The 23,863-nt window shown below is 38.3% G+C and overlaps 1 protein-coding gene across 2 annotated transcripts in view; it reads left to right on the forward strand.

Annotated features, from left to right (window-relative positions):
* Window positions 1–22,821, forward strand: part of znf281a (zinc finger protein 281a) — an 84,508-nt gene extending 61,687 nt beyond the window's left edge. For both annotated transcript variants that reach the window (XM_037791970.1, XM_037791971.1), the window contains 8 exons: window positions 1,967–2,119; window positions 7,713–7,877; window positions 11,130–11,583; window positions 14,706–14,807; window positions 15,752–15,878; window positions 17,044–17,127; window positions 17,221–17,339; window positions 17,516–22,821. In XM_037791970.1, coding sequence (XP_037647898.1) covers window positions 11,179–11,583; window positions 14,706–14,807; window positions 15,752–15,878; window positions 17,044–17,127; window positions 17,221–17,339; window positions 17,516–19,090 — 2,412 coding nt within the window. In that variant the 5' untranslated portion in view covers window positions 1,967–2,119; window positions 7,713–7,877; window positions 11,130–11,178 and the 3' untranslated portion in view covers window positions 19,091–22,821. The remainder of the gene's footprint in view (window positions 1–1,966; window positions 2,120–7,712; window positions 7,878–11,129; window positions 11,584–14,705; window positions 14,808–15,751; window positions 15,879–17,043; window positions 17,128–17,220; window positions 17,340–17,515) is intronic.
* Window positions 22,822–23,863: the final 1,042 nt, after the last annotated feature.

The following is a 23,863-nucleotide window of genomic DNA, read 5'->3' on the forward strand; positions in this document are numbered from 1 at the left end:
GTGTAAAGAGAGAGAGAGAAAGAGAGAGAGGGATGGAGAGGTGGGCAGTTTGACTCTTCTGTGTGGTTCATTTAGTCAATTAAATCAATGTAGGACTTAATTTATATATTAATTCATTAGCTGATTAATTTATTCATTCATTCCTCATACATTGTCTTTATGCTGATACTCCAGGACACAGCAGGCTGTGTCTAAGGCTAGGCGCTGTCTGAATGATGGGATTTCTATTTCTGTTATCAGGCCATTAAATGTGCGTTATCGGTCGCTATAAGCCTCATAGATGTGGGTCAATAAAGGCCTACTAGGCCTACTAGGTTGTAAAAGTGAAACTTAAAAGCAACACGTTCTAACATGTTGTATAACTGAATGTAACGTTATATTTGAACACAAACAAAAAGGCTTTTTTTTAGGTTTACGCAACAAAACCACTTCGTTAAGTTTAAGGGAAAAGATTCCACTTCTGCTCTGTCACAATTACTATGTCGCTTATTTCACATGACATCAGAGGATGGCTGACTGTAGCTGATGTGCGCTCTGCTCAGTCTCCACTCACTCTGACTGGCGTGGCGCTCATCAGATACGAGGAGCTGTCTACCATTCACAGCTTCTGGTGGGCTGTGGAGGATGAAGAGGGGAGTGTGAGTGAGGAAGAGATGCAAGGAGAGGGAGGGAAGATGAGGGGGGAGTTACACAAGACTGCATTTGTGTGTAAAGAGAGAGAGAGAGAGGTGCACTGTTAAGAATCTCCCAGTAAAATAACAGTAAAGAACTGGCAGCAGGGTTGCCTTTATGTTACTGTAAAATTAACATTATTATACTGTCGCTGAAATTTACAGCTTTGTATTGTTAATGAAAAATACAGTTTGAACTGGTTGTTTTTTATTAATTTCATAGTATTTTACAGTTAATTTACTGTTTAAAGATACATTATATAGCTGTTTTTCACCTTTCTTTTACATTATCTTACTGATTTGTTTTAATGCACTATTTAGGTTGTATATACATTTTAATAAACATTATTTTTTGCCTAGATGAATAGACTTAGCAGGTTACAGACATAGGAATAGTCACACTAAATACAATTAAAGGCACTTGTTAGGAAAAAGGATATAATAGACTTGTTGACACTTTTCCCAAAATGTCTGTCTATAGCTGGCTACAAGCACAGAATGCAAACCAGAACAACATGTGAGAGAAGAACAATAAAGCTAATTCACTGATTTTACAATCATGTACAATGTACAAGCCTCACATGTGCAGATCAGGTCCCAGAATTAAAGAAATACTGCATGAAACTGTTACTGATGATACTTTAGACAGTTGATCAGCAGTAAAGTGATGTTTTTTAAGAATGCATTATAGTTCAGTTAAAAAACGGCCTATGAGCCTAATTTAACAGGTTTTCTTTTGTATTAACAGTAAAGCACTGTTTTTAACAATAACACGTTAATACTGTTGAAATCCTGCTGTTAATTAACAGCAATTGTTTACAGTGTGGACAATTTGACTCTTCTGTGTGGTTCATTTGGTCAATTAAATCAGTGTAGGACTTAATTTATATATTAATTCATTAGCTGATTAATTTATTCATTCATTCCTCATACATTGTCTTTATGCTGTAGCTGATCCTCTGTGTGATTAACAGCATGGAGGGGTCACACAAATCCTGAGTGATGAAATTGGAGGATCTTTGTGCTTTCAAGTTAAACTGTGCCATCTACTGGAAGGATGATCTATGTGCATATTTGATCTAATATACAGGCACATGAGCTATATCAGAGATATTGACTAATTGAATTGCAGATACAGTAATTCTTTGTGCTTCTGTTAACCTGTGATATATTACTAAAGCTTATTAAATTGAAGTAATAGCATAAAGTAAACAGTATTTTTCCAAAATCTGTCTAAAAGCTTTGCTCATTTTAAGTCTGACATTTAATCTGTGCTTCTCCTCTTCCCTGTGCAGCCTTCTTATTGATTTAGACACTGGATGGCTACTAGAGGGGAGGATTTCCTGGACAAGGATTCTCCCAAAGGACAGTCCTAAAAAGGATGCTACGTCCTTGGTTCTCCTTGGCCTCGTTTCAATCAGGCAGAACACAAAACGTCTGCATCTCATGTAAGTATTATTAACTAATGCATAATTAAAGGTTCAATCACACAGGTGGGATGAAGAAGCCCTCTACTGATCTAATCAGGTGACCCTTTTCTCAAGTGCTTTTGCCTCAGACCCTTAATTTGTTGAGACCCTGCAGGAGTGTTTCTGTCATGAAAGACGCCTGCGCTCTCAGAAAAAAACACGATCCAAAATCTTTACAAGTTACGTCATTTATTGATGAAGTGCTTTTAATATCTTTCAAGATATTTCGAGCACTTAATCAATAAATGATGTGCTGAACTGATTTGGATCAAGAGTGTCAGCTGTGTACCGTTTTTAGTTGCTGTTTTGGGGAGGCAACATGCCAGCAAAAGTTTAGTAAAGCAACAGGTATAAAGTGTAAGTTTGTACACAATTTGAAAACTAACAAATAAAAAAACAAAAGCCAAAACTAATGCAGTCTAATCCAACAGCCCTGCAGTAAACCCTGCCTTCATGATGGTTATAATGTTAAGTTTGTGTTTAAATTGTTTTAGAGAGGTGTTGATTAAACTTAAATAACTCCGTTAATTAGCCTACTGTCCCTAATATAAATGGGGTGGACAAAATAATAAAAACACCTGTCAGTATAAAGCAATGATTTACTAGAGTGCATGCCTGGCTTTAAAGTGTATTTTCCTCTATTATTTGCAATTTAAAATAAACTAAACTTCATATAGAGAGGAAGTAATACCTGTGTTGTAGGTGTACCTTGGTGTATAGCGGCTTTAAGGCCTACCTTGTTTATTTGAGCTTTGATTATTTAAAGTAAGAAAAGATACAGGTTGTACAGTCAGGCTTCATACTACCACATAATTAATTTGACAGAGTACTCTTCTCATATAAGTACATTTTTCCAGAATGTTAACGTGATTAGTCTGCAATATTTTTCTTATATCACCTGCCTGTAGATTTAATACTTTTTCCGTGATAAACCAGCAGTGTGGAACTTTTGTCTCCCTCCTTTGGCAATGAGAGTAATTACACAAACACTGTCCACACGTGCTTATGACTTATGGCTGCAAGTGAGCTCTCCCCCAGGGACGCTTTCTTTAAGTCTTCCTGTGCAATTTTTTTCTGTTTAATCCTTCCTCTGAATGCTGAGTTTCTTTTTTATCTGGAGCATCCACTCCAGAAACTTTTCTTGGATGCTTTTCTTAGGATTTTTCGCTATGAACTGGTGAAATGGTGTTAGGAAGTACTACTGCATATGTGAAAAAAGTTTCATAAAGTATTTTGTGGCTCCAGATAAAGCTGAAGAAAATCTGATAAATTGCCTCAAGTGATGTCACTTGAGTCAGCGTCAGTTGGAGCTGAAGACTACAAGTTTAAAAATGACGGTTGTCATGTAACGTTTGTAACGTGTTTTCCATACTCTGTAAGCTCCGAGGTAGTGACATAGTATACAAAGTGAGAAGGACCACTTATGGTGTGCGGTGGGTGAGGTGGATGGGTCCAACAAACACCGGACTTTCAACCGGGAGATCGGTGTTCAAGACTAATATTAAGTTATGTTAATGACATTTGTCACGTGTTTAACGCAATGGCGCTACGTTGTTTCCATACATGTTTGACTTAGTCTACTTATTTTAAGGCCAACTATGACATTTTTGCTTAACCGAACTAAGTGGTTTTCTTGGCTGAACCTAAGTCAGAGGTTTTGTTACCCCATGCTGGTACTGCAGGTTAATACAGGTGTGTACTATTCAAGTCTCTGCGTGGCAAAATGTGACACTGACACGCTGTCCTCTGGTGGACGAACAATTGACCTTCACTTCTTGGCAATATACATCTTTTTTGCCCGTGTGTGCTCACCGGACCTGGTGGACATGTACTGCTGCATTTAACATTATAGACCTGACCACAGACTGACCATACACGGTCCAGCCATATACTCGGTTTTGACCGAGTCTTGTTTAATCTCTTTTCTGCGTCAATTAAATGTCTTGTAACAGAAAAGTGGAACCAAAACTTTGAATTTGGTTACAAAAGTTGTAAGCCCAGTCAGACATAATGAGCTAGAAGATGAATGAGCAGGCTGTTCGATCTGTTGAGGTAGAACCGTGACCACAAAATAAGTTTACCAGTCTCTATAGCGCCTAATAAATGGGAGTAGTATTGACCGAGTGTCTGATTCGAAGCATGTGCCACCAAACATCAGATATCGGTGAACAAAATAGAATCATCCAAATGTTATTTTATCCCCACAGCACACATCTCACCATCGCACAGGTTTCTAATAAATGACAAGGGACTTCTATCTCAGCAGAGGGAACTCATACACGGCTGTGATCCTCCTGACAATTGAGGATTAGAGCGTAGACGGCCAGGGTCGCCATCTGTTATGTGTAGGCATCAGGCTTTCCCAGTGAGAGGAATCCAAATCAGCACACACACACACACACACAGGCAACCAGTGAAGCTTGGCTCTCAACTGTTCACAGTTTTCTTGGCCTCCAACATTAGATGAGGAAGGAAATTCAGCGTTCACATCCAAATTATTTGTGTTGTGTGAGGCTTGGATGGATTCAGGGGAGGATGGAGTGTGAACAAAGACATGCTGCACAGGCTGAATTATTAATGAGGAGTTAGAATTGATAACCATCTGTGTTATATGATACACACATTACCAAAGATTCCAGACGTGAAAATATCAGACTGTTTTTCATGCTCGTCATCCTTCATAGCTGTGGTCTGTGTGCAGGTGCAGACATGCTCGCTCCTCTGTCCCCTTCGCTATGAAGGCAGATTACTTTATGCAAAGTGGAGTCAGTGGTATTGTATGACGTGACTCAAAGAGCAGGAGTCGTAATGTCTCTGACCTTAATGTCCCAAACGCTTAGCTGATAGTAGGGACTGATGGAAAGTTGAGCCACACGGTGACATTTCCTAACCTTAGATTGACATATAGACTCAGAACAGGACGCTGAAATAACACTTACAGGATGTCCCGTCTTTGTGTCTGTTAGTTTATGTGCTTTTGTGTGTTTGTGCTCAATCTTGACAGAATTTTACTTCAAGTCTGAACTGACTAATAACTAACTAACTGCATGTGATTATCATAAAATGGGCATGTCTGTAAAGGGGAGACTCGTGGGTACCCATAGAACCCATTTTAATTCACATATCTTGAGGTCAGAGGTCAAGGGACCCTTTAAAAATGGCCATGACAGTTTTTCCTCGCCAAAATTTAGCGCACATTTGGAGCGTTATTTAACCTCCTTTGCGACAAGCTAGTATGACATACAGTATGGTATATGGTACATATGGACATACCAATAGATTCCTTAGGTTTTCTAGTTTCATATGATGCCAGTATCTTCACTCTAGCTTTCAAACTGAGCCAGCTACAACCTCCGAAATATCAATTGCGTTAATGCGATAAAGAAATTAGTGGCGTTGTTATCGCGTTATCTCTGACAGCCCTAGTAAATAGGCAACAGTGGGGCAGCGTAGCTCAACATATCATAACAGTTCCTCATTTGGTGATAAAAGCACCCAATTTGGCAGATGTGGTGATAGATGTATGGATATTTAGCCATTACAAACTCACATCCATCAAAATGACCACCAGCGGGTGGTCAAACTTTCATATCCCATTCAAGTTTTTTAATTGTAGAATATAAATCTCCCATGATGCTAAAGTCTCTAAATTCCCAAACCCTCCATAATGATTATTTGACAAAAAATCTGTTCTTGGTTTGCGTTCAAAGAGAACATGATTAACCTCGAACTACATTCATATTCTCAAATTTTAATCACTGATTTTCATCTCGACCCAGTTCATCAGGCAGCCGTCATACATATTTAAACACTCCAAGATGAGAGTGATTTCAAAGATATTACTTGTCAGCTGCTTTGTGGGTTGTCATCACGGAGGATATGAAAGGAGCAGGGACATCAAAAATGCACTCGCTGCCCTTTTTTGTGCATTACTCTACTGTCTGCATTTCAATTATGCTCTGCTTTTTGAATTAATTGGTTCATTAGCAAAGGCAATTAGGAGTGAGGGCGTGAGGCCTGACTCTGATGTGCTGTTAGATGTATACACAGTCATTCATCCGGCAGATCTAAGAGCTTCACTTCTGAATACATCTGTCAAGATGATCTGAATGAACATTTCAGCCATTTGAATTTCATGGATCTTTATTCACTACGGCCATTCAAGGTGGGTTTTTCTTCCTTTCATTAATGAGTGAAATTACACTACGTTACTCGCTGAAAGTGAACAAACAACAAAAAGATAGAAGTTATTTTTCCCACATAAACATGACTAAACTAAACACTAAAGATATGCCAAAATACATTAGACTGGATTTGATCTGCTGTAACTTGTGCTTGCTGGTGTAATTAAGTATATTTACTGAAGTACTTTACTTTAATTGAAAACGTACTGATAATTTTGTACTTTTCTGTTATTTTATACTTCTACTTCCCTACATTTCAGAGTATGTAAGTATTTTACTTTTTACTCCTCTACAGTTTTAACACCTATGTTAAGATTTAAATGTTGTTGTTTTTTTATAATATATTATCACATATATTATGTCAATCTGCATATGACACCCCCTGTCTTTAGACCACACTCTAAAGACACTGTAAAGTGTAAAATTATCTTTGTCTCATTCAGCTACAACATTAAAATACTGCTTACATGTTAATGCATGAATAATAATAATACATTTGTAGGACCTGTTTAATTATTTTGTATACTATTAAATATTAGAATCTGAAGAAAGTAAAGTTGCTTTCTGTCTCCCTACTGCACACTTCACATGCCAAACTTAGCAGATAAAATGCAAGACTTACAATAAATGCAGGGATTACAGCACATTGAATAACTATGAAATAGTGTAATAAAAATTCACATTTTTATAAATAAATCAATATGTTTTAAGGATTGCTGAAATATGTATATATATATATATGTATATGTATATATATATACATATACATGTATATATATATATATTTCAGCAATCCTTAAAACATATTGATTTATTTATAAAAATAAACTACATGTATATAAATAAACTCTGATATATGTATATGTATACATATATTTATAAATATATATATATAATATATATATATTTATACATATATACATATATACATGTATATATATATCATATATATATACACATATATATTTTTATATATATACATATAAATATACACATATATATATTTATATATATATACATATATGCACATATATATACATGTATATATATACATGTATATATATATATATACATAATATATATATAAAATATATATATTATGTATATATATAAATTGATATATACATATACATATTTATATATATATATATACATATTTTATATATATATATGTATATATATATATATATATATATGTATACATATATATATATATATATGTATATATATATCGGAGTTTATACACATGTAGTTTATTTTTATAAATAAATCAATATATGTTTTAAGGATTGCTGAAATATATATATATATATATATAATGAGATTTTCTTATTTATTTAATTAATTAATTAATTTTATTATTATTATTTCTTGGTGTCTCTCTTCAGGACGCTCTCCTGCCTGCAGCACCCAGAATGCTCTGCGGCCGAGGCAAGATGGAAGAAGCCAGCAGCTGCGGGAGAACAATGTTGTGGCTCTAGCGTTAGATATTAAACACGGACCGCTGAGGCGAACCACGCGAGCCAGAACCAGCAGGTCATGGTCCAGCACCGGTAAGACAAACCCATTCACTAAACCCAACCCCGGCGGTCCAGACCCGGCGGTCTCCGTCGCGGTTGAACCACCTCGTCCCGGACTCACACAGACAACAAAGCGCGGCGGGTACTAACGTTAGCTGCTAGGTTAGCTGCTAGGTTAGCTGCTAGGTTAGCCGCCTCGGCTAGCAGCGAGCATCATTGTTCCGCTGGAGGAGTTGTGTATGGGCCGTCTGTTATGGGTCATGCTCGGTGTTGTGTCGCTCCATCACTTCACAGCCAGTCCAGCAAACGAAAGCAGAACAACTCGAGAGCAGAAAACAAGCCAAAGAATAAGTAATTAGTTGTATTGTTTAGTCGCTAACCAGCAGCAGCATTCGTCCTTGATGATCAGCTCCAGTCTTGTGTAACGCGACTGATATCTTTCCACTTATTCTTTAATTTAAGCATTAAAAAAGTACAAAATTAACTTTGTTTACATGTCTTAAAAAAGGCACAGACTTCCTTTTATCATTTAGGTGTTTTTTTCTATACATATTTGCTCCTTTATTGTTGTTAATCAAGCGTCACGTCTGCTGCTGTTATTGCATGGCCATATTAATTATTGGCTGATCCTGCATCACAAAGAAGAAGAAGCAGAAGGGCCCTGCAAAGAGTGAGTGCTGAGCCAACATGGTTAGCTATGAGCTAATTGCATAGCTTGGTAGTTTTTCCCACAAATACCACCTAAATCATCCTCTCAATACACGTGTTTGTTTATTTAAACACGTTTGAGAAGGCTGAAGTCAGTCTGAGTGGTTCAAGTGTTGTTTAATTTATTATAAAGATGGCTTTGTGTTAGCTGAGGAGGTTATTGGTGCTAGCTCTGCATCAGAGTCACATAGCTCACTCATTAGCTTAGATGTGTTTCTCATGCGGTAGCTGAAGATGACTGTAAGAGCATGTAGTTATTATTTAATATACATTTCATTTTTTTTTATTTTTATACTTTATTTTTTACCTTTTTTCATTGTTTTCATATATGCAAACCACTGTTTTAAGTAATTACAACAGTCTATAAACCAACTTTTAAGTAGATGAGCTTACAGACAAACCCATCAAGTACACTAGAGAAAACAACCTCAACATTCAAAACCAAAACAAAACCAAGAAAAGAAATAATAATAATGACAAAAAGAAAGAGTAGAGTATAAAAAACAAAAAAACAACAACAATAATATATGCAATCCACTGTTTTAAGTAATTACAACAGTCTATAAACCAACTTTTAAGTAGATGAGCTTACAGACAAACCCATCAAGTACACTAGAGAAAACAACCTCAACATTCAAAACCAAGAAAAGAAATAACAATAATGACAAAAAGAAAGAGTAGAGTAAAAAAAACAAAACAACAAAGCAAAAAAACAACAACAATAATATATGCAATCCACTGTTTGTAATTACAACAGTCTATAAACCAACTATTAAGTAGATAAGCTTACAGACAAACCCATCAAATACACTAGAGAAAACAACCTCAACATTCAAAACCAAGAAGAAAAAAAAATAATAATGACAAAAAGAAAGAGTAGAGTATAAAAAACAAAACAACAAAGCAAAAAAACAACAATAATATATGCAATCCACTGTTTGTAATTACAACAGTCTATAAACCAACTATTAAGTAGATAAGCTTACAGACAAACCCATCAAGTACACTAGAGAAAACAACCTCAACATTCAAAACCGAAACCAAACCAAGAAAAGAAATAACAATAATAATAATGACAAAAAGAAAGAGTAGAGTTAAAAAACAACAACAACAAAGCAAAAAAACAACAACAATAATATATGCAATCCACTGTTTGTAATTACAACAGTCTATAAACCAACTATTAAGTAGATAAGCTTACAGACAAACCCATCAAGTACACTAAAGAAAAACAACCTCAACATTCAAAACCGAAACCAAACCAAGAAAAGAAATAACAATAATAATAATGACAAAAAGAAAGAGTAGAGTTAAAAAAACAACAACAACAAAGCAAACAAAAAAAAACAATAATAATACAAAAATACGAGAGTAATAATAAATTAAATCAAATAAGTTAATAGAAAATAAAAATAAATAAAAATATAATTTACATGGGCACACATGCATCCTCCTTAACGTCAGGTCACCTCCAAGCATATGTATATGTGTATGCGTGTTAACCCATGTAACTATTTAATATACATTTTAATGTAACTTAACCTCCTGAGACCCCAGCCCATTGACATGTGTCCTCTGTAGTGGACATTTTGTCCACATGCATATCCTTTTACTCTTTTGACTCACTCTATCAACCCCCTGGTGTATTGTTAAAAAGGACATTATGGGCTTTCCAGTGATATTACATGTGTTTTTTTTTTAATCAAGTTGAATGTATTCTTCGTTTAATATCACTCTACGGCCATAATCTGTTCATTTTTTTTGTCTTTTCACACTGAAATGGTCCTGTGGTCCACTACAGTGGACATGCTGTAAAATAAAAAATAAAGTTTAAAAAGCCTAAATTTTAAGATTTTCTTTTAACCCTAAATAGGAAGGAAATCACACAAAAAAGTAATTAGAAGACTCTGTTTTTACTCGGTTCCCAGGAGGATACAGTGAAAAATGCAGGAAAATGTGAAATTATGCTTTAAAGAGACACCATCTCAACATTTGGCTACCTTCATCATAGCTAATAGCATCTGCATTAAACATCAGGCTCAGAGAGCCATTACAAAACATGCATTTGTTTATGCAACAGCCACGTAATTACACAGTCTTTTTCTAATGCGTGTCTGTCTGTGTGCACTCTCATTGGCAGATAAGCTCATGCAAATAGGATGACTGGGTCAGACAGGCCCATCAAACAGATTAACACACAACTTCAATCCGCTCATTCCTCATCTCATGTTGTGTCTAGCGTTGCAGCCGCAGTGACCTTTTTGCCCTGTAAACAAAAATAGTGTACAAACACACTGTAATCAACCAGAGATAATTTTTGTACACTGTAGCTCCAGTTTTGCTTGTTTCCACTTGTGTTTGTGCCAGACTGCAGCCCTTTTCTTGACCCACAAAACCGGCAGTTTTAATCCGACTAAGCGCCCAGTTGTGAGATCACAGGCCATGACACTGATTCCCGAAGACTGAGCTTAACTGGCTCCGTAATTGTTGTCTATTATTTGTGTGTATCGTCACAGATTGATAGTGCCTCCCTAAAAGTGACCTATTACTGTTTTAACTGCTGTATTTTCCTCACAGGATGACACTGATTGACACCCCATAGTTTTCCTGCCCACCGGCATCCACCATGAACATCATTCAAGACAAACTAGGCAATGAATACCTGCGCTCCAACGGGAGCATGGACTCCAATTTCGGCCCTGGCATGATAATGTTCAGCCACCTCCCCCCGGTGACCAGCTTCACCCGGCTGGCCGCCCACTCCGTCATGCAGGACCTTCCACCACAAGAAATGATCTTGAAGAAGGAGCGTGACTCGCCTGACTGCAGCATGGGCACCCAGGGTGGCCGCATGGGGTGTGTCGGGGTTGGAGACTATGTTCACGCCATGGGCATCAAGCAGGAGAAGATGTCAGAGCACGATTATCGCCTGCCGGTTTATCCTGGAGGGCTGGGGAAGAGCACGGAGCTGCTGGAGGTGACAGTCAGTAACAACCAGAGCCTGCTGGTGCATGACCTCAACATGGGCAACGTAAGTACAACTGATAAAAAAACGTCTGTGCTCGAATATAGAGCTAAAACAATGAGTCGATTGACAGAAAATGAATCGCCAAATATCTTTATAATTCATTAATCGTTAAATTTAATTTTCACTCAAAAACTATCTGATTAGTATCTTTGGGTTTTGGCTGTTGGTTGCAGAAAACAAGATTTCTATAGCTATTTTTGAGTTAAGTTATATTCAGGATCATATTAACGTTCAAATGGTTTATGGACAAGAGTATTTTCAATAGGCTGCTCTCGATTATGTTTCGGAAACACTGTGATGACAGATTAGTGTCTGTCATACCAGCTAGATCATCACTGAAAAAGTCCTGGAAAAGTCCTGGAAAATGTTCATACAGAGTCTTGAAAGTTGTTATGTTAAGTTATGGGATGGGTGATATGTTAAAACATTTTCAACCAGCCATCATCGTCAGCCCAACATCAGCGATTACCGATATATTCTTTCCAACAATCACCAACTCTGGTTTGGTCGAAATAAACCGTTATTTCGCCGAGTTAGGTGTGAAAATGTGCCGTCTCTGCACGTTGATTTCTCCCACTGTCTCTCTCTCTGCCTGCTGAGCAGCCACTGAGCAGCTCTTGTTCTTTGTAGGCAGGCCATTGATTTCGCAAAATAAAATGACAAACATATCGCTGATAGCCGATATATTCGTCCAATTAGGAATATGCATGGATTTGAATATACTCCTTGAAAAATGCTTGATTTTCAACATAACCTTGTGTTTCATCTACACAATCACTCATGTAAACCCAAAAGTCTAGTTTTAATATTTGAAATGAAACGATCCGTCGTCCTATATCATATTGTGATCCAAACATACAAGCAAACCTAATATGAACAGCTGGTAAAATAAACAAAGTGAAAGCATACTAGGGTTGTCCTCGACTGAAGAAATTCTTAGTTGACTAACACTCACAGTTGATTTAATCGACAGATCTGCAAAATCGAGTTTCTCCACAAAGAATCACACAAAAGCACCACTTTAAATCTTGTGTTTACCAGAGATGTGCTCATCAAGTGTTTGAATTTGTATGAACCCTGTTATAGGCTTTTACTTTTGTGCATTGTCTGATTAGCTGCACTTGTTATGTGTTAACATGACCAATATAGAGTCAGATATGAGCAATATACATCCAGATTAGTAAAAAAAACAACTTAATTCTGAATGGTTTTACGCTACGTTTGTCCGAGCTGTGTTGTGAAGCAGCTGATATTTTAAAAGCCTGAGAGGGAGGAGCCTGAGAGAGGACGGCTGCAGGGGAGGAGCTTGTGTGAAACTGTTTATGGTGACATAAATCTACCGACAGCTTCAGATGCAAAATATAAATGAGCCCCCCGTCTCACCCCTCCCTCTATTTCTCTTTCTGGGTAGAAGGATGATGTCATCCAGCCTCAGCATGAATGAAAACGTCCTGGCAAGGACACAGCTGTCTTGTTTGAGCTTGCACTTCATTTCAGACGTCTTTTGTGCTCATTCAAATAGAAATACACACAACCACACACGTCTAACAATAGCCAGGCATCAGAGGTCATCAAGGCCTCTAGATGCAAGTTTGTTGAAAAACAATGAATTATTGTCTTCACTGGGCCAGATTTTATTTTAAATCGTCTACTCAAGGACAATTTATGTTTAGGATTAAGCCTGCAACTAACAATTATTTTCATTGTTGATTAATCTGTTGATTATTTTCTGGATTAATTGATTAGTTGTTTGGTTTATAACATGTCAGAAAATGGTGAAAAATGAACAAAAACAAAACAATTTTTATTTTTTTATTTTATTTTTACTATTTTCTAACATTGTTTTGACCAAATGACTAATTGAACATCCAGAAAATAATCGACAAATTAATTAATTGTGAAAATGATGGTAATTTTCAACAGTAACCTAACATTAATCATTAACTCATTCTTCAGGGGTCTCACACATCCTGGAAAACAGTTGACCAGTTTTCCAGTCATCGAAAACTAGGCTACAACTAGGGATTATTTTCATTGTCAATTAATCTGTTGATTAATTTCTCAATTAATAGATTAGTTGCTTGGTCAATAAAATGTCAGAAAATGTAGATCAGTGTTTCCCAAAGCACAAGATGACGTCCTTAACTGATTTGTTTTATCCACAAGTCAAAGATATTCAGTTTACTGTCATAGAGGAAAAAGAAACCACAAAATATTCACATTTAAGAAGCTTGAATCAGAGAATTTAGACTGTTTTTTCTTATCAATTATCAAAATAGTAGGCGATTAATTAACTAATCGATTAATCGTTGCAGCTCTATGGGATATTATTTTACGCACAATATGGTGCCCACACATTCTCATGATTATTTATTTTATGCTTAGGAGAGTATTGTTGCTGAAATGAGCCCTACAATCTGTATTTTTTTGTCGTGCTCCCAAATTGTTGCACTTATTCTCACGCTGATGCCACTTTTTGTGATAAAGTGGCAGTTTTTCACACGCAAAGCCAAACCGCTAAAATCAAAGTTGGACTGGTTATTTAATTTTGGCTGACTTCCTCCTGTTTTTACCCCAAACATTGTGCTGATTTTGAGAACAGCAGGTGCACCCCACATTTACCCTGTCAGCCTCCATATGGCACTGAAGTGCAGTATGTTCACTGGGAAAGAGAGGGAAAGTAAACAGAAAGATGAAAAGGGGGGAATCGGGGGACCTATTTTCTTCCTTCTTGAATAAAAACACCACACAGATTGTTTGTGATAAAGTTTAGTGAAGAGCTTTACTTCTGAATAGTATGTGAGGTCAGCGGTTTGTCTATTTCTTTGGTTAGAATAGAGGCTGAAAGACGCTCACATTAAATTACAGGCTGCGTTTGCAAAGAGAGGCAATAAATTTAAGGCATTGTTATTTCGCCCACTAGAACCGCATCTTGCACAGTGAGTTTCCAACAGACAATCACCAGACATTTTCCAAGTGTTTTGTTTGTTTGCATGAGCAACAAACGTAGGACTTATTTGCATGATAGTTTTTAGACTGAAGGTCCTTAACCTTCAATCAAGTAATTTCCCCGTTCGTGGTCCCACTCTCACGGCCCGCTCCCTCTCCCTTTGTCATCCTCACAGCTGCCGAGTCAGTTAGGAAAAGAGCCCACTGGGAGAAAAGGTCGAAGGTCAAATGGTGATGGACAGGAGGGTAAACCAAGAAAGAAGAGAAGCGAGGCAAAGGTTTGTCATATATTTTATATATATGAGTGTAGTCATGTTTTTCCATTTTATGTCCTTAACAAAGAAGCATTCATTATTGCACATAATAAGCAATTACTTATGAAGACAAAGAAAAGTATGTTAATGTATTTTTTAAATATTCAAAATAAGTCAGGGCTGTCAGCGATTTAAAATATTTAATTGCAATTAATCGCAATGTTGTCCATAGTTGATTGTGATTAATTGCACGTTTTATCTGTTCAAAATGTACCTTTTAAGGGGAGATTTGTCAAATATTTAATACTCTTATCGACATGGGGGTGGAATAATATGCTTGCTTTACAAATGTGTGTTTATTTTTATTATTGGACATCAATTAACAACACAAAACAATTACAAATATTGTCCAGAAACCCTCACAGGTACTGCATTTAGCATAGAAAAAATATGCTCAAATCATAACATGGCAAACTCAAGCCCGACAAACAACAACAGCTGTCAGTGTGCTGACTTGACTATGACTTGCCCCAAACTGCATGTGATTATCATAAAGTGGGCATGTCTGTAAAGGGGAGACTCGTGGGTACCCATAGAACCCATTTTCATTCACATATCTGGAAGTCAGAGATCAAGGGACCCCTTTTGAAAAGGGCCATGACAGTCTTTCCTGGCCAAAATTTAGCGTAAAATAAGTGTTATTTAACCTCCTTTGCGACAAGCTAGTATGACATGGCTGGTACCAACGGGTTCTTCAGGTTTTCTAGTTTCTTATGATACAAATTTCACTAAAATCACTAAAAATACTTGATGTGTAATTTTGTCTACTTAACTCTGTTGTAAATGTTAGCATGATTTTTAAAAACTTGAATAGTGCTAATCATACATATCAATAATAATATTAACTAATCCTACAGAAGGCAGCTGACTGAATTTGACCTCTGTGTTTCTCTGTTATTGTTCCACAGCAATCAATGATGCTGGATGGAGATGGAAGCAGCCTGTCGCCGGGAAACAAGCCTCACATCTGTGAGCACTGCGCTGCATCCTTCAGAAGCTCCTATCACCTACGCAGACACGTCCTCATCCACACAGGTATCGTAGCGTGCAAATTTCCAACATGATGCTGATATTTTCTCCTTCATGTGCTTCTTGATGTCGTGTTTTATCACCTTTTTTTTTGATAATGGTACAAAAAGAAAACATTGTCTTTATTATGCCAGCTGACGAACCAATATTATCATTACTGCTTGTACAGTTTATCCAACATTATCTTCAGGTACTTCTGAGCTCTGAGGTAAACACAGTTTTGTGCATAATATTTAGGTTGCTTGAAATTATCCCTGGCCTTGAGCATCACAGAAGTAGGGCTGCCCCCTGAACATTGATTCAGATCATCATTTGAGAAGACTTTTTTTGCTGCGTCGTTGTACACAGAGCATCTCAGGATAATAGCGTAGCAAGCTGTAAACTTTTACAAAGCAAGTCTTGCCTTTCCCATTTGTGTAATGTCTCAGAATGATTAGCTGTTACATGATAACTGCTTGAGTACACAGTTCAGTGATTTTAGAAAATCGATTTAAAAAGTTGAATATCAGCTAGAGGTCATGCGTGATTGATCACTTTATTTATTTAGATTTTTTGGCTTCCAGAATGATGAAGCATCTGCTGTATGGTCCATTTTAATTTGTGCTCTTTTCACAACTTCTTGACAAATGTTAATGTATTAAATACTGTATGAGAACACTTTTACAGCCAGTGATGTTGTGAGAAAAAGGTTTTCTAAATTCACACTTCTATGTTGGATTAGAATAGATTTAATCATTCAAAGTTTTTCATTCGACAAAATAATGAGCTGTATCCGTATAGTCAGTGTTGATGTAGTTAAAGGGATGAAAACAATCACTTGAATGCCTGTGAAATTCAATGCAATCAGGGTTGGAAATTAACTGTTTTTGTCTACCTGCCACTGTTGCTGGCACTCAATAGATTACCATTGTTTTTTAGGCTGGTGAGTGAAGCAAATCTAGCAGCCACTTGCATATTTTTGGTGCTAATTTACAACACTGAATGCAATCCATTGCAATATCCACACAACAACTACTTTTGGTGAAGAGTGGGCCAAGTGACTGGATCGCATTACGTTGTACAGGTGCTTGTGTTATTTTCCGAACAAGTGAACCACATCACAGAAGAAGGGTAATGACCATTTGCGGTATGCAACATTGTAAGCGTATAAATCTCTGTGGTTTCGTTTCAGGTGAAAGACCCTTCAGATGCAATCAGTGCAACATGAGTTTCATTCAGAAATACCTTCTCCAGCGACACGAGAAAATCCACAGTGGTGAGTGATCCGTATTGTATCGGATTTAACCTGCGAGTCATTGTGTGCTTGTAATGACAACTAACCTTGAGCTTTGCTGTTTCTGTAATGCAGGAGAGAAGCCATTCAGCTGTGACCAGTGTAACATGCGTTTCATTCAGAAGTACCACATGGAGAGGCACAAGAGGACTCACAGCGGAGAAAAGCCGTACAGATGTGAGACATGCCAACAGGTCAGTGGTTCTTCACATTAAAAGCAGTCTACAGGCTGATAGAGGAAACCCAGAAAGTCAAATTTTTTAGGTTAGGATACAACCTGCTCACACATTGGTAATAAAAAACAATTTAAACGCGTAAAAAGTTACATACAGTTCCTTTAATAAACAACATTTTGTGTTATTCCCTTCAGTATTTTTCTAGGACAGACCGATTGCTTAAGCACAAGCGTACATGTGGAGAAGCCATAAAGAAGGGGCTGGATCCCGGGATGATGGGCCTGGGTTGTGTAGACCTGGGACATGGCAGCTATGGAATCACTCAGGGAAATGTTGGGAACACTGGGAGAAAGAGGGGAAGGTCCAAAAATCCTGGAGAAGGAGGGGAGCGCAAGAAGAAGAAGGGGGACGGAGGAGGGGTGAGGGTACAGCATATTCACGGGGCTGTACCTGGAGGGTACGGCATCCATGATTACTCTCTGGAGAATCAAACGGTATCTTCCTCTACTGAGCCAGGACCCAGCATGCAGCAGGGCCACCACGGCCGAGCTCCAAAGATGGCATTTAAAAAGGCCAACCGTAAGAGCCTGGATAAAACGGATCTGGGACCGCCCAAAGTAGGCTCGTTGGAGCAGAGTGCGGGCATGGACGGTCTTGGCCTCATGCACGGTAACGGGGCTAAAGTCGGGGCCACCAGCAGCAACTACGACGACGCCATGCAGTTCATCAAGAAAAGACGCTACCTTAACGCAGCTAACAATGCAAACTCATCAGGGCCGGTGGTGGCTGGAGGAACCAGCAGTGAGTACGATGTCGGCGTTGGTCACTTGTCTTCCCAGCAGTCTGTCATCCAGGGTGTCGTTTCCAGTGTGATGGACAGCGACTCGCCTCTGAGTCTCGATAAGTCAGGGATCCCAGATGAGGTGCTGCAGAGCCTCCTCGACCACTACACCCAGAAGCCCGACGGCTCGCACCACGACATTCATTTTGACATCAGCGACCATCACGTGGAGCTGCACCCCGGCTCCGACATCGGCCACAACAACGACACCCCCAGCCCATGTGGAGACAAGACCGTCATGATGCACGAGTACTCTCGCTTCCTGCTGCAGGCTTTGGAGCGCACCAGCCACAGTGCCAGCTTCCCTCTGGGCCCCGGGCCTCCCGCCTCAGGACCATTCACCACTTCCCACCCGGGGAATCCCCTCTACGCCGACAAGAACATCTACACTACGTCCCCACTGGAGTGTGGGTTTGGCCAGTCGGTGGCCTCGCCTTCGTTGCCCTCCTCTGTGCCAAAGTCTCACTTTGCGATGCTGACGGGATCCTCGCCGCAGCACAGCTTCCACCTGAGCGGCCTGGAGGCCTCCACACACCAGCAGCTCACCCCTTCTCAGGAGCTCACCGACCAGATGGAGAAGCAGCACTCCTCCACCCCTCCTTCCTCCTACCAGATCAGCCCGTCTGACCTGAGTAGCCAGAAGGACCATCCGCCGGTGAAAAACGGCACAGTGGTCTACCCTCTGGCCCCCTCGCAGGATCTGTCCTCTCTGGACTCCACCAAGCCTTCCTACCAGATAGAAAACTTTGCCCAGGCCTTTGGCTCCCACGGCCGTGGCATGTCTTATGGCACTGACTCCGGCGGGGAGGTGGATCACAGGATACGGACTTCTGTGTCTGAATTCTCAGGGTATAGTAGTTTGTTATCTGATGTCAATGAGCCAGTAAGTACAGGTTCCAAAACTACAACAAGCCAAAGCTACAGATGAGAGCCTGAGAGGGAGAGAACACTCGTTAAAGTTCATGTTTAATTTTTTAGTGCTCCTATTTTATTATTATTATTGTTATTGTTATTATTATTATTATTTTTTTTATCTTTCTTTTAATTATGCTCCGTTTTTGTGCCCACTCCTCTCCCCACAATAAGCCCCGCAAGGCTTCCTGCAAATGCAATTTTTTTAAAGTATCTGTTATTTTTAAGTTAAATATGTATTTACTGTTTATTCTTGTCATAATAGTGGCATTAGGGTCAGGTCATTTAATAATCATGAACTGAAAGTACTTTTTAAATAAGCGTAGAGTAGCACCGGACGTATTTCTTTTTACAATGAGCTGAGGTGTTTGAGCAATCAACTTTACAATTGTAAAAAAAATAATAATGAAAATAACCATGATGGCAGGGAATAGCCCAGAGGTGAAATAGCAAAAAAAAAAAAAAAAGTTATTGTCTGTTACAAGGTTTAAAGTATTACTCAGGAAAAAGTGGAAAAGGAGAAGCCTACGAGGTGCGGTGAGCGCTCTTTTCAGAAGTTTTACGCCGAATTCACACCAGAGCAGCAGCGAAGTCGCAATTTCATGCAATGTCTATGAAATGTCTTGAGTGCGTTCACACCTGTACGTAGAGCTGTCCACTCGTGATCCGATCCCTCAGTACGCATGTTAATAAAAGGTCTGAACAGGACCTTCGTTACAAAGAATTTCTTTCCGTTTGAAAAACATTAATATGCTTCCGGGGCCGCAAAAAACTGTAATTATTGCGGCGAGCCACACTTCGCTGTTGCCTGGTGTGAATTTGTGACTTCAAAGAGGATTTTTCTTATGTTTTATTACTTGTTGAATGAGTGTGACATAAACAGACTGCTGCCAGCTCACTTGAGCACTGAAAACACTTTCTACTTGGCTATATAGAGATTATGGTACTTTCGTGTCAATGTGAAACTCATGTTTTCTTCAATAAGGGCCATATATATATATCTATATATATTTATAAGAATATATATATTAATGTAAAATAACAGATTTAATCATTCTGGGGAACTGCCAGTTGAAGTAGAGGAAGAATGAGGGCTGGTTCGGGGGGTAAATGTTGTCCTTGGTATATTTTTGGAGAACAAAAGTGACGTTAGGGCTTTTCTTTGGCCGATAGAGGTTGCTGTTGGGCAGCGATAGAATGGCCTTCCCCTTTCCCTGCCCTCCTCTTCTTCCTCAGTTCTCTTATTTCTTTAAAAGAATCCAATTAGCACTTTGAGCCGTTTTTCTTACATTGTACCCCGTCGGATCAAGGAAGCTCAAACATCAGGAATGGACTGGCTTTTTGACAGAGACGTGTCGTTGTTTTGGGCGTATGCTGACGGGGTTTCTGGGTTGAACATATTCTGGGTGTATGATGTGGATACCCTTTGTTAGGGTAGCATGGTTTCTATGGGGATGGTGGGCGGCGTCGGGAGGGAGGGTTGATATGTGAAAGTGGGATTTTTCATTAACATTTTCTCTTTCTCCATACTTTTAGGGAGGGCTTAGATTGGGAGGGAGGGAGGGAGGGGCTTTTAAAATACAGTAACATTTAATCGGGATAATGTAAATGTAATTCAAACCTCTAGTTTTAGTTTTGACTTGTTACCCAACGTAGAAGCTTTGCTTTCTTATTGAATTTGATGACAAATGTGTTAGTGATCAAGTATTTCTTCAGCTGTTTTGGTGTGTTCCCACCAAGAGCGAAGCAAACGTTTCGCGCGGCGCAATAACATACAAAGTCAATGCAAAGGGGCGAAAAGATGCAAATTCGTGCCGGGCGACACGAATGTCGCGACACGAACGCGCAGAATTGTGTCGCGAAAGCCTATCAGCATTGAGATTCTCCTGCTGTCGTCACTGACGTCCTGACATTGTTGAATCAGAAATGGAGGGAAAAAATATTGTAGCTGTCTGTGGGCACCCGGAGCTACGATAGTACATCATATCTGTTCAGAGACTAGACGAAACTGTCTATAAATGTATGTGTATAAACCACAGGCTGTCTATGGTAGAAACAACAATGTGGCTGGGTGACATTATGTTGAGTGTTGATGGAACAGCTGCATGGCCTGGCGCTGATCGATCTAAACTCCATTCAGAAAACAAGCATTATAAAAGTTGTTTGATTGTCGTATTGCGAACTGACTTGACAAAGCATGAATTCAGACTTTTTTACAAATCGGCATCATGATGTAGTTATTTCGGCATCCTTTTGATCCGTTTATAACAACGTTGCGACCGTATTTATGCCTAGATGGCATTATGTTCAGTGTTGATTGAGCATCTACAATGTTCGCATAGCCTGGCACTGATCGATCCAAACTCCACTCAGAAAAGAAGCAATTTAAAAGTTATTTGCTTGTCGTCTTGCGGACTGACGTGACAAAGCATGATTTCAGACTTTTTACAAATTCGCATTTGGCAGTTATTTCAGCATAACTTGTGTTTATTTTGGGTTTCATACCACAGTAGCGACGTGTTAGATACAGTCAGTGCTATGACACTGTATGTAAATATAGCTTGATGTTTTGAACCCACACACAACAGCGTTTGGTTTTCTGACATATCTGGGACTTTCACAACATGAACAAAGCAGCAACAGTGGTTATTTCTTCCATGGTTGATGGTGGAAAGAAAAGTGTTTTTGTAATCTATGAAGACAAGCCCCCTTGTCCTCTCCGGTGCGTCTAGAGCGAGTAACGGCAATGAACACAAATGGTCCAACTCACACAAGTAAAGCGAGGTGAAAATTGTCTTCGCTCTTGGTCTGAACACAGCATTACTGAGAGGCAGCCATATGCATTATGAGCAAAAAAAAGTGGCTGACCAAAAAATTTGTATGCATTTAGATATTTCACGTGTGCTGGCAGTACCAAGCATATTCGTCCCCTTAGTAATTGGGTGCCTATTCCTGAGACGTGCAGGTGCAAGATATTGTCTAGTAAATGTTAAATGTAATTTCTTGCTGATTTTTTAAATGTATTTATGCTGTACGATTTTTTTGTAAAGACAACAATAAGTTACGCTGTCTTCCATTAGCTCCAACTGGCCTTGTGTGCTGGAGATGATATCACTCTGCTGAATGAACCCCTTTACGCCCCAATGGCCTGTTGTTTTAAGCAATCATTAATCATGGCAGAGTGAATGCAATGCTGTAATATCTTAAATAATACGTTGCCATGCTGAACGGTTGAGGCGGTGACAAGAATCTGCCTCGCATATACCTCATATCACAGTAAACCAGGGACAACGGAGTGAAGGATTGATGTATGTAGCAGAGATGCTGTTGTATGTATAAAAAAAGATGTCATGTTTCTGTGTGACTAGTTTTGTGTACATGACATTTACGTGACCCACTAAGACGTCGTTGCTTCAGGGTTTCTGTAAATGTCTCAAGCCAACCAGTGTTCAGTCTCTTCAGTTCGACCTCCTCCACGTCTGATTTGCCATATTGTTTCAATATGCTTGTTGTTTACAAAAAAAATGTACAAAACACTACATAACTTACTGAATTCTGACCCCTGTATAAATTTTATTTTACTATATTTCTTTCCCTTTTTTTATCACCGCCAAATTTTTGTAGCTGATGATATCTTCCATTTTTATGTTCTTCCAGCTTCTTGTGACGTGTTTCACAAGACTGTACTTGTCCAATGAATTTAAAACTGATTAGGGAGAAAACAATAAAAAAAAATACTGTTATCAAGAGCTGTTACTGTCTTCCTTTATGAGGGAGGAGGCGTTAAACATGTTGATGCATTAGTCAAATGCAGGATGTTTACACCAAGGTTAGTGTGGAATTTTCAATTAGTTTATTTTATTTTAGTTTGATTTTTTGATTTTAGTTTGTTTTCAGAGTGTGTTTGCTAGTTTTAGTTTAGTTTTTCAGAAAGGTTTTGTTTTTTATATATTTAGTTTTACAGTAGTTTCAGTTTGTTTTTGTTAACGCCAGCTATAATGTCTTAGAAGTATGTAACTCCATGTACAAAATACATGGTTGGAGAACTGTATAAGAATCGCTGTAATGTTTAAGTTTAATCTTCGCGCTACTTTAGTGATGATGATGAATTTAATTTATACAGCACACTTTAAAACACAGTGAAATCTCAAGGTTCTTCACACAAAGGGTGAAAGAATCACAGTACAATGTTAAGACCATTTACACAGGAAACATGCAAATAAAAGCATCAAAATACGATGAATAAATTATATAAAAAATATTTCCTGACACAAGTTAAAAGTAACTAAAATTACTATACCTAATAAAGGAATATCTTATCTTGTAAAATTATAGTAATTATAAAAACCCTAAGGGAAAGCTAAAAGGATTAGATTAGATTTGAAAACATTGAGTCTGAGGTCCTAATTGTTCCTGGGACGAAAATTGTGTCCGCTCTGAAGCAAATACCTCATAGCGTCATCTCCTGGAAAGTCAAGTCTGTTCAATTTCTGTGGTTCAGTGTCATGAGAGTTGACAGAAATTCATGCTGTCTTTTTTTTTGGTTGTGATATATAAAAAAAATATATATGAAATTAATTTACGTTTTTATTTATTTTTATTTTATTTTTTTCCCAGTTTTTTTTTAACCAGGCAATAGTATTTCAGTTTAGTTTTTCTCAAAGGATGTAGTTTTAAGTTAAGTTTCAGTTTACTAATAATATTTTTCACTGCTTATTTTCATTTTAGTTTCAGTTTTAGTTTACTGTAATGGCCCTGGTTTACACTGAATTTAAATGCGTCACTTTCT

This window comes from Sebastes umbrosus, chromosome 14 (genome assembly GCF_015220745.1).
Source record: "Sebastes umbrosus isolate fSebUmb1 chromosome 14, fSebUmb1.pri, whole genome shotgun sequence".
In the NCBI taxonomy this organism is placed as follows: Eukaryota; Metazoa; Chordata; class Actinopteri; order Perciformes; family Sebastidae; genus Sebastes; species Sebastes umbrosus.